General features: G+C 35.6%; 1 protein-coding gene across 1 annotated transcript in view; it reads left to right on the top strand.

Annotated features, from left to right (window-relative positions):
• The window catches only part of CLYBL (citramalyl-CoA lyase), a 1,241,399-nt gene that overhangs the window by 600,781 nt on the left and 627,921 nt on the right, over positions 1-12,697 (top strand). The window contains exon 3 of the mRNA XM_053707813.1: positions 2,635-2,830. Within this exon, the coding sequence (XP_053563788.1) occupies positions 2,635-2,830 (196 nt within the window). The remainder of the gene's footprint in view (positions 1-2,634; positions 2,831-12,697) is intronic.

Genomic DNA, 12,697 nt, shown 5'->3' with positions numbered 1-12,697 from the left:
GCTTAGGTATTAGGAGTAATAGATCACCTGTATGAAAGAAAACATAATTTATGCTTACCTGATAAATTAATTTCTTTAATTTTGTTGAGAGTCCACAAGACCCCACCCTGTTATTATTATCTGGTGGTAACTCTGTTTTCTTTTTTGCACCTCTTTTTTTCCTTGTTTGCGAATCTTTGCAGCCTCCTAGTGATAAGTAAGAGTAATTCACAGGAATAATGAATCACTGCTATGAAAGAAATTAATGTATCAGGTAAACAAGTACTAAACTGGATCACAAGCTTCTAAAGTTAGATCTAGTAGCTATTTATACAGACTGTAATGAGATAACTGTTCACCTAATCAGCAGTTGCTTTCTGTTATGCATAAAAAAATGCTACAATAAGTCTCAACAAATACAAAACACCAGGTCATAGTGGTGACTAAAAAGTGGGCCCTCATACATGCAAGTTCCCAAGTAGCCTGCCTTCTGACTTCAGCTATATGTGCACTTTCCCACTCCACCTTATTTTCTCCCTCTGCAGAAGCTCATGTGTGCACTGCCACATGACTCTCCTTAATCACTATCCCCAAGTGTGTAGTTGATAAAACAAAATTCTAGTAGGTGGGTTGCTGCTTTACTTTACTTACCTTGAGTAGATCTGCTGCACCAGCATTGCTCATTTATCACCAGACATATTCTCTGTGACCTTGTCAAAGTGGCAGAGCGTGCGGACTACAAGGCAACAGAACACGAAGGAAGGTCAACAAACCTTTGGTCTGATGAGTGTATAAAACTGCCAAAAATGGGAATCTACTAAAAAATTAAAGGAAAATAAAAAGTTATTTTTGTGGTACATACAACTGCTAAAACTTAATTATTTTTAGTTAAGTATAAATTAAATGGTCGGCGTTGAAAAGGAAACTAGAAAAAAAACACAACTAAATTGTCCTCCAAAGGGACAAAACCCTAATAGCAAAATGAGGAAGGACACAACATTTTCCCATAACAAAAATACCACAGAAGTAGCCACTTATGATGACACACCTGATTTACTGTATATCTTTGTGTCAGTCTAGGGTGCCGAATAAGCAGAAAATAATAAAATAAAAAAATGAATAATGAATAAAAGAGAAAACAGCACATTGTGGCCTGGAAACAGGCCTCTGCCTTGCCAAATAGTCTGTAGATATAGAGAAACTTTCAACTAAATAATTCAGAGAACTGAAAATGTATACCAGCATAATCTGTAAGTAACGTCCTACAAACCTGCTGAGTGTCTATCACCGGTAAGGTGGCCATGTTATGCTTGACAGGACGAATTATCTAATCAGATTTTGGTAACCCTAGTCATGTGACATGATTTAGAATTAGAAAGGAGAGTCATGAGTATTTTTCCATAAATGAACTGGACTTGACTTCATAGTCAATAAACTTATGTTATTTTTATAGCGTGTGATTTAGAAAATGGGGTTGAATAGTAAGCAGGAACTTAGCGACTGTAAAATAGGGGATTGTGCTAGAATGAAATTAATTATGCCAAATGATCATATTAATTGTTACACATAGGAAAATATATACACGTAAACATTCTGATGACAGATAAGAGCCATAGTCCTATCAAATATGACCATATTTCTTATAAGGTATAAGCTTAATCATGTGATAGGATAACCTTATGCTTATCCCACGTGCACAGTGTTTGTTTTTACCACATCTAAAGGAAGTTTATTCTATGAATCAACCACCCTTTCTGTAAATTTGTTCTTCAAATTAGTTCTTAATCTGCTTCCCTTTAACATGAGATATAAACCCTTGTTCTAGTATTACTCGTTTTGCAAAAAATAGTTTCAGCCTTAGCCTTAGCCTTAGCAAGTCTTTCTATATATTTGAATGTTTGTATTATATCACCTCTCTCGTATCTCTCTTGCTAAGATATAAATAAGTAGGTCTAGACCAGTGATTTTTAACCTTTTTCTTGCCGTGGCACACTTTTTTACATTAAAAAATCCTGTGGCACACCACCATCCCAAAATTTAAAAAAAATCACACATTGTAGCCTAATACAGCATATATATATACACATACACACAAACACACACATACTGTATGTATTGTGCTGTTATGCCATGCCTCCTACAAACTACCCCCGCACTGGGAGTAAAAAACAAGCCAAGTTTAAAAAATATGTCACACTGTTGTCAGTCTGCCGTGGCACACCTGAGGATCTCTCACGGCACACTAGTGTGCCACGGCACACTGGTTGAAAAACACTGGTCTAGACCATGTGCCATTTGAGTAGCCCTCCTCCTGAACAAATTCCAGTTTGTAGAGACAGAGTATATGAATAAACTATTATTAAACTGAATGCATGAAAATCATCAACACATCATAAATACACTTGATACATTGGTTTTCACTATTTGCTTATGTATTTTTTATAATCATTTTTAAAATCCATCGTCTTAATTTTCATGTTAGTTGATTACTTTTTACACAATATTTTTAGTAAAAAATGGAAATAATTGATTCCTTTTCCACATATTACTGATGTTATGTTTATTATATTTGTAAGTAGATCAGTTTTTTTTAAGTAAACCATGAAATGCAATACAATAATTAAGAGATCCAATTTAATATTTTAATCTTTACAGGTTGGCAAATGGATTTCCAGGAATTGTAAGAAAAGGCTGTTTCAGCTCTCAAGCTAAAGCTGTTCAGAAGTATGTTCCTCGCAGAGCAGTGCTATATATACCTGGTAACGATGAAAGAAAAATACAGAAAATCACAACCCTCAATGTTGACTGTGCTGTGTTAGACTGTGAAGATGGAGTAGCCATCAACAAAAAGGTAAACATTGCTTACATTAATGTTGTTGATGCTTTAGTGTTGACTTTTTAAATGTGAATCGAACCCTAATTTAAATGTTGGCTATTTATCCTGTTTTTTTGTTTTTTTGATACAACCAAAACATTGCAATTTTCTTTTCGCAAGGCTTACATGTAAGTTGAAGGTTACAGTTGAATGTACTATTAATTCTCAGTTTTAATGACATTTGTAAATGCATAGCAGATTTAAAACAAAAATGTATGTTATATTTACAGTACTGTGCAAAAGTTTTAGGCAGGTGTGAAAAAATGCTGCAAAGTAAAAATGCTTAAAAAAAATAGAAATGTTAATAGTTTATTTTTCACAATAAATACAATGCAAAGTGAGTGTACAGAAGACAAAACTAAATCAAATTAATATTTGGTGACCACCCTTTGTCTTCAAGACATCATAAATTATTCTAGGCACACTTTCACAAGAACTCGTCACATAGGTTGTTTCACACATATTGGAGAGTTTACCACAGTAATTATGTGGTTTAGGCAGCCTCAGTTGCTATTGTCACTTCATATAATCCCAGACAAACATGATGATGTTTTGATCAGGGCTCTGTGGGGGCCATACCATTAATTATTGAACTGCTTGTTCTGCTTTACACTGAAGATAGTTCTTAATGACTTTGGCTGTATGTTTGGGATCCTTGTCATACTGCAGAATAAATATGGGACCAGTCAGATGCCTTCATGATGATATTGCATGATTGATAAGCATCTGCCTGTACTTCTCAGCATTGAGTTGACCATTAATTCTGATCAAATCCCCAACTCAATTTGCAGAAATGCAGCCCCAAACCTGCAAGGAATGTCCACTATACTTCACTATTGCTTACAGACACTTATTCTTGTAACTCTCTCCAGCCCTTCGGCAAACAAACTGCCTTCTACTACAGCCAAATATTTAAAATTTTCATCAGTCCAGAGCACCTGCTGCCATTTTTCTGCTTTCCAGTTCCTGTGTTTTCATGCATAGTTGAGTCGATTGGCCTTGTTTCCACATCAGAGATATGGTTTTTTGGCTGCACGTCTTCAATGAAGACCACTTCTGACCAGGCTTCTCCAGACAGTAGATGGGTGTACCTGGGTCCCACTGGTTTCTATCACGTCTGAGCTGATGGCACTGCAGGTCATCTTCTGATTGCGAAGGGATGTAAGCATGATGTGTATTTCATCTGCTGCATTAGGTTTCTTTTGCTGACCACTGTGTGTACGGTCTTCAAAGTAGCCAATTTCTTTGTGCCTCTTCAGAAGAGCTTGGACAGCACATCTGGAAACCCCTGTCTGCCTTGAAATTTCTGCCTGAGAGTGACCTTGCTGATGCAGTATAGCTACGTTGTGCTTACGCTTGCTATTGTGTATTACTTCTGGCATTAAACTGTCTTCAGTAACCTCACTTTATTAGTAGAGTTTGGCTGTTTTTCACCCAGTTGAATTTTTCCTAAACAGCTGTTTCTGTTTCAGTTAATGATTTTATTTCATTCTACATATTTCATTGATGATCATTAACACCTGTTTGGTTTAATTATATAATTGTTTTATCATGCAACTGACTATATGCAAACAATATAAATATATATACAGTAATGGCCAAAAATATTGGCACCCCTGCATTTCTGTCAGATAATGCACCACTTCACCCAGAAAATTGTTGCAATTACAAATGTTTAGGCATCCTCATGTTTATTTATTTTGTTTGTATTGGTATGACACAAAAAAGTGGAGAACAAAAAGCCAAATCTGACACATTCCACACAAGATTCCAAAAATGAACTGGACAAAATTATTAGCACCTTCGCAAAATTGTAAGAAATAATGGCATTCCAAGTTTGTGATGCTCCTCTAATTTGTAATTAAACTCACCTGTATCAACAGGTGCTGACAATATAGAAATCACACTTGCAACCAGTTAAAATGGTGAAAAATTGACTCAAACTTTCTGTTGTGTGTCTCTGTGTGCCACACTGAAAAGCAAATTATTGTCTGAGGATTTGAGAGCAAAAATTGTGGAAAAGCATGGACAATATCAAGGTTACAAGTCCATCTCCAGAGATCTTAATGTTCCTGTGTCCACTGTGCGCAACATTGTCCAGAAGTTTACAGCACATGGCAATCTCTCTGGACGTGGATGAAAGAGAAAAAATGATCAAAGATTGCAACGAAGGATTGTTCGAATGGTGTATAAAGAACCTCGATCATCTTCCAGACAAATTCAAACCTTTAGGCACAGGGTACAAATTGTCAGCTCGCAATTTACGTCGCCATCTGAATGAAAAGGGACGCTATGGGTGGAGATCCAAGCGGACACCACTGCTGACACCAAAAAAAAGCCAGATTAAATTTATGTTTTCATGTTTGTATAATATGCCACTTATGCATATTAAACACCATCTTCGGCATACATAATCTCATATGGATTAGGTATCCAGCAGCAGCTATTTACATTATTCTGTTATAATATTTGACTACCTCTCCATCATCTGCGGCTGGGATGATGGAGTCGCATATGCTGCCTTGTTCAACCCTTTAAAAATATATTATAGCTGTCACTAAATATGTTTGCTACCACATATTTGTATTTCTTTATATGAAAGAAGAATAACCCCTCCAATATTAGTGATCTAATTACTTAACTTTTGTAAGCTTTAATGGTAACTTTGCATAGATATACTGAGTTTAGCTACTCTACAGTAGTCAGGTTCAATGGATATGCTAGTGGATATATTTATAGCTAAAAAAATTTATGTAGTCACATTAAATGGTACAGTCCCACTATAGGAATTGGTTGGGATCATTCTGTAATTTCAATGTTCACAGACTTATTATACAATAGGTCATGGTTGTGCAATTTATTTAATTCTATGTCACTCCCTCTTAGTGAACAGTTATAACTCCATCCCACTAACAGATGCCTATTTACTTCCCCACTTTCACATTAGTTGACACTTAGGAGTCCATAATTTTGACACTAATTATGTTAAAAAGAGATTTACCATATGAGACCCATAAGTTATTTCCTTTCTTTCAGGATACCTTCTATTAAAATTATTATCCTGTTTTATATATATGAGGTCCAAGAGTGGCCTCCTGAGTACTTTAGAAGGTTCACAACTTGATAGGCGAGCTAATTAAATATTGTGTATTAGATTTATTTCTTAATATTTCCTTTTGAATTTCTGTATACATTTAATACTGTACTGGTTACTGGGACTTTTGTGCAATTTATTGCTTGTAAGATTATATGCCTTGATCTAAACCTCATTTTAAAAAAAAAAAGCCTTTTCGGAAAATGTGATGTGGACAGACAAAACAAAATTACAGCTTTTTGGTAAAGCCCATCATTCTACTGTTTTTAGAAAAAGAAATGAGGCTTTTAAAGAAAAGAATACAGTCCCTACAGTCAAACATGGTGGAGGTTCACTGATGTTTTGGGGTTGCTTTGCTGCTTGAGGCACTGGGTGTCTTGACTGTGTGCATGGCATTATGAAATTTGAAGACTATCAAAGAATTATGTGGTGCAATGTAGGGCCCAGTGTCGGAAAGTTGGGTCTCCGTCAGAGGTAGTGGGTCTTACAGCAGGACAATGACCCAAAGCACATGTAAAAAAATCACCCAGAAATGGTTTAAGACAAAGCTCTGGAGAGTACAGAACTGGAGAGTAATAAGTCCAGATCTCAATCCCATAGAGCACCTGTGGAGCGTTCTCAAAACAGCAGTTGAGAAAAGGAACCCTTCCAATCTGAGAGACCTGGAGCAGTTAGCAAAAGAAGAGTGGTCCAAAATCCAGTAGAGAGGTGAAAGGAACTCATCAATGGTCACATGAAGTGATTGATTTCAGTTATTTTTTTCCAAGGGGTGTGCTACCAAATATTAAATTGAGGGTGCCAATAATTTGTTTCCAGTCGATTTTTGGAGTTTTGCGTGGAATGAGTCAGATTTGGCTATTTTCTCTCGACCTTTTTTGTGTCATACCAATACAAACAAAATAAATAAACATGAGAATACCTGAACATTTGTAATTGCAACAATTTTATGGCCGAAGTGGTGCATTATCTGACTGAAATGCCGGGGTGCCAATATTTTTGAAGTCCAGGAGGCAGCCTCACCATTCAATAATAGTTATTTATTTAGTACATAAGCAGAAATGCAACATTTCGGACCTATCCAGTTCTTAATCATGCATACAAATGTGTCTATACAGCTTACTCTTATACCCATATTCACAACTCCACCCCTATGACATCATGTCATTAGCATAGGTGATTATTCACAAGTAGTCTGACTTTTGGTAATTATATACCAACCCCACACAATATCTTTATCCTCTATACAAATATTTTAAAAAATACAACCTTATGTATTATTATTCCATTAACATTGCTACACTTGTATCTGTTAAGTTACATATTAAACAATAACATTTTATGAATACAGAAAGTTCACAATCCTTATTCATTCACTGAGGCATTCTAGTCTCTAAATGGTAGATCCAGAATGCCTCCCTCTGTTTGAGTTTTTTAACCCTGTCCCATCCTTGTCTGTCAAATGGTATGTGTTCAATAATCTGATATCTAAATTGACTCACTGTGTGTCCTGCCTCTTTGAAAGGACAAGCAACAGGAGATTTCTCATAAGCAGTTCTGATGTTAGACTTATGTTCCATGGTCCTATCCCGGACCCTCCTGGTTGTTTCTCCTACATAAAATCTAGCACACAGAAGTTTTAAAATATAAACGGCATAATCTGTGTTGCATGTAAAAAATCCATTAATCATAAATGTCTTGCCTGTACGGGGATGACAGAAACTAGAGCCTTTAATTAGATTATTGCAATTGCAACATCCCAGACAGGGAAAACATCAATTTCTGTTAGAACCTGTAAATGTTTGTCTACTTTTTTGTTTGACCCTAAATCAGATCTAACCAATTGGTCCCTGATATTCCCAGGTCTTTTAAACGCTGTCATTGGTGGGTTTTGAAACTCCAGTTTCTCAGGGTTACTAGTTTTCAGGATATTCCAGTGTTTCTGAATCATGTGTGCAATCTTTCTACTCTGCCTATTGTATTGAGTTATAAATACTACCCTGTCTTTATTTGTTTTTTTCTTTACATTAATTTGTGTTTGATCACTTCCAGGTATTTGTAGTATTGATTCCTTTTCTCTTTCAATCAGTTTGTCCGGGTATCCTCTCTCTCTAAATAATTTAGACATTTCTTCCAATCTATTACTGACTAGAGTCTTATCAGTTACAGTTCTCTTAACCTTGAGTAAATGACTCCTGGGTAGTGAGTTTTTTAATGCGATGGGATGTGCACTGTCATAGTGTAATACATTTTTATGGTCAATTGTCTTTCTATATAGATCTGTCTGTAGATTCCCATTTTCTTTATATACAGTAGGGTCTAAAAAATTGATAGTCTCCTCACTGTATTCAATTGTAAATTTAATCTGTTTTGTCGCATTTTTGAGAGAGGAAACAAATTTTAATAGGGTCCCAATGTCGCCCAACTATATGCCAAAAATATCATCAATATAACAAAGTGTTCTTGAAAATTATTCATCAATATATTGGCATAGGTTGGAGCAACATTGAAACCCATGGCAGTACCCTGCAATTGTAAAAAATATTGATCTTAAAAAAGAAAGAAATTACAGTGTAAAACAATCTCAAGGAGTCTTAAAATGAAGTCAATTTCTTGATGACCATATGTCTCAGACTGGGTCAATGTATATTCCACCGCTTCTATCCCACTGGAATGAGGTACGGATGTGTAAAGGCTTGAAACATCAAAACTAAATATTATATATTCTCCAGAGGGTAGGTCCAATGATTGCAATTTACCTAGGAAATCATTGGTATCTTTGATAAACTAAATTGATTTCTCTACAAATGTTCTTAGAATCTTGTCCAGGTAAATGGCAATACTGGAAAAAATTGACCCTATCCCGGAGACAATTGGTCTCACAGGGGGTTCTCTAACATTTTTGTGCACCTTTGGCAGAGTATAAAAAATAGGAATTCTGGAATTGGTGACTGTTAAAAACGTTGCTGTCTCATTAGTGATTAAACCTCTCTTTAGGGATTGTGAGATACACAGTTCTATTTCACGTTGTATCTTGGGCAATGGATTACTATTTAAGGGTAAATATACCTCTCTATTGGCTAATTGTAGCCCAATTTTTTTCACATAGTAATCCTTGTCCAAAATAACAACAGATCCACCCTTGTCAGCTTCCTTTAGTAAAATTTCCTTGTTTTTGTATTGAGATTCTACAGCCAATTTATTACATGTAGTGAAGTTTATGTTACCAGGACATTTATTATGCTGTTTATTTTTACGTAATTTTTCAATATCATGACATACCAATTTGGAGAACACATCAATACTAGGATCATAATTTAAGGGTACAAAATCACTTTTGCTTCTCAAACCAAATTTTTTGATAGATAAATTATCAGTCCCAGACCAAATGTTCCACATTTTTTCCCTTACACATGATATTACGTGTAACATTCATCTTATTTGTAAAAAAGACAGTCCTTTGGTTAACACTACATTTTCATTATGTGCCAGATTATATTTAGAGATGTTTACCACTAGTTCTTCTTCTGGTTGCGCTTGGACCGTGTCTCCCCATTTGGATGTTTCTGTTACTGACGTCAAGCTTTTTCCAGTGTCGCTCCTGAGAGCTTTTCGAGCTTTGAGTCCCCCGCCAAGAAGTCTGTGGTCTTATCTGAATATTCTATGTTCTTTGTGGGGCGGCAATTTCTCCTGCGATTCCAACTGGAAGTGCCTCGTCTCTGACTTCCGGTATCCCCGGTACGACACCGATACACTTCCCCAACCAAATAGTAATTCTCGTCTCTTTGGAACTTAGAGCCTTTGCGGTCTTGGATCATTAGTTTCAGGTCGGTTTTGTTCTTATTTACCTCCTTTAGAAATGTATCCACATCTTCCACAGACATCCCTGCCCGTAAATCGGTCTCCATAAGGGACAGGTCTATATCAATTTGAGCCAGTTCCTTTTGCAAGTATTCAACTGTTAATAAGATTTATTTTTAAATTATTCACAATGAAGTCGAACTTTTGGCAATATTCTTGGTTGTTACACATGAGGGTAGGTCGTGCATGCATCCTCATTCCTCTAGGGATTCTAGCCACACAATGATATTCTGATAAGGTGGTAGAATATAAATTAAAAGCAATCAGTTTTTTTGCCAGTTTCTCATAGTCCTTAATCACAATCACAGTTGGAGAGGTTTTAAGGAAATCCCTTGTTCCCCAAGCCACAACTCTGGAATTTTTAGTTTTGATGTTTCAAGCCATCCATACCTTATTCCAGTGGGATAGGAGCGGTGGAATATACATTGTCCCAGTATGAGACATATGGTCAACAAGAAATTGACTTCATTTTATGACTCCTTGAGATTGTTTTACACTGTAATTTCTTTCTTTTTTAAGATCAATATTTTTTACAATTGCAGGGTACTGCCTTGGGTTCCAATGTCACTCCAACCTATGCCAATATATTAATGGATTATTTTGAAGAACACTTTGTTTATGAAAATCCGTTGTCTATTCAATATGGCGCCACATGGTGGCGCTACATTGATGATATTTTTGGCATATGGTTGGGCGACATTGGAACATTGGAAGAAATGTCTAAACTGTTTAGAGAGAGAGAGGATACCCGGATAAACTGATCGAAAGAGAAAATGAATCAATACTACAAATACCTGGAAGTGATCAAACACAAACTAATGTAAAGAAAAAAGCAAATAAAGACAGGGTAGTATTTGTAACTCAATACAATAGGCAGGGTAGAAAGATTGCACACATTATTCAGAAACACTGGAATATCGTGAAAACTAGTAACCCTGAGATAGTGCAGTTTTAAAACCCACCAATGACAGTGTTTAAAAGACCTAGGAATATCAGGGACCAATTGATTAGATCTAATTTAGGGTCAAACAAAAAAGTAGACAAACATTTATAGGTTCTAACAGAAATACAGACTGTTTTCCCTGTCTGGGATGTTGCAATTGCAATAATCTAATTAAAGGCTCTAGCTTCTGTCATCCCGTACAGGCAAGGAATTTATGATTAATGGATTTTTTACATGCAACACAGATTATGCCGTTTATATTTTAAAATGTCCATGTGCTAGATTTTATGTAGGAGAAACGACCAGGAGGGTCCGGGATAGGATCATGGAACATAAGTCCAACATCAGAACTGCTTATGAGAAATCCCCTGTTGCTTGTCCTTTCAAAGAGGCAGGACACACAGTAAGTCAACTTAGATATCAGATTATTGAACACATACCAATTGACAGACGAGGAGGGGACAGGGTTAAAAAATTCAAACAGAGGGAGGGATTCTGGATTTACCATTTAGAGACTAGAATGCCTCAGGGAATGAATATGGATTGTGATCTTTCTGTATTCATATAAAATTTGTTTAATATGTAACTTAAAGGGACAGTCTAGTCAAAATTAAACTTTCATGATTCAGATAGGGCATGTCATTTTAAACAACTTTCCAATTGACTTTTATCATTACATTTGCTTTGTTCCCTTGGTGGTATTTTTTAAAAGCTAAACCTAGCTAGTCTCAAACTGATTTCTAAACCGTTAAAACCCATCTCTTAGCTCAGAGCATTTTGAAAGTTTTTCACAGTTAGACAGTACTAGTTCATGTGTGTCATATAGATAACATTGTGCTCACTCCCGTGGAGTTATTTAGGAGTCTGCACTGATAGGTTAAACTGTATGTCTGTCAAAAGCACTGAGATGAGGGGGCAGTCTGCAGAGGCTTAGATACAAGGTAATCACAGATGTAAAACATATATTAATATAGCTGTGTTGGTTATGCAAAACCGAGAAATGGGTAATAAAGGGATTATCTATCTTTTTAAACAATAAAAATTCTGGTGTAGACTGTCCCTTTAACAGATACAAGTGTAGCAATATTAATAGAATAATAATACATAAAGTTGTATTTTTTAAAATATTTGTATAGAGGATAAAGATATTGTGTGGGGTTGGTGTATAATTACCAAAGGTCAGACTACCTGTGAATAATCACCTATGCTAATGACATGATGTAATAGGGGTGGAGTTGTGAATATGGGTATAAGGGTAAGCTGTATAGACACATTTGTATGCATGATTAAGGACTGGATAGGTCCGAAACGTTGCATTTCTGCTTATTTACTAAATAAATAACTATTATTGAATGATGCGGCTGCCTCCTGGACTTTGTATGTACTTTATGGGCCCGGAGTGTTTACCCTGCAGCAAGCACATTGTCTGGACACTGGTGCTGCATTATTTTGCCTGTTTGTGCCAATATTTTGAGCCGTGACTATATATTATATTATATATATATATATATATATATATATATAAATATATTTATATCAAAAGGCAGTAGAAGAAAGAACACATCTATCAATTAAATTTATGGGTACACTTATGCGTGTTTGGACACGGTTTTCACAGAATGATGACAATAAAATTAACCAATAGCATCTTCTACAAAAACCTGAAGAAGGATTTATACTGTATTATTCCTAGACATAGTAAGTTTATTTTATTAGTACATTATTCTTTTTTTAAATAAACCTTTCTACACAATATAGTAAGAAATGAACATATAAGGTAGGCAATGTTACTTTTTTTCATTCTGAAACTTATTTTGAAGAAGTGGCTTGAGATGTGAGGAAAAGAAAAAAGTAAAAAAAAAAGACATGGATCAGTGGAAAGTGAGCTTATACCTAAAATGTAGCTTTATTTATCAGTTCAGTTCTACTTCTTCATTGTGCTTGCCCT

This window comes from Bombina bombina, chromosome 3, assembly GCF_027579735.1.
Source record: "Bombina bombina isolate aBomBom1 chromosome 3, aBomBom1.pri, whole genome shotgun sequence".
Taxonomy (NCBI): Eukaryota; Metazoa; Chordata; class Amphibia; order Anura; family Bombinatoridae; genus Bombina; species Bombina bombina.
The sequence above is the reverse complement of the archived record's forward strand: the minus strand, read 5'-3'. Positions and strand labels throughout refer to the sequence as shown.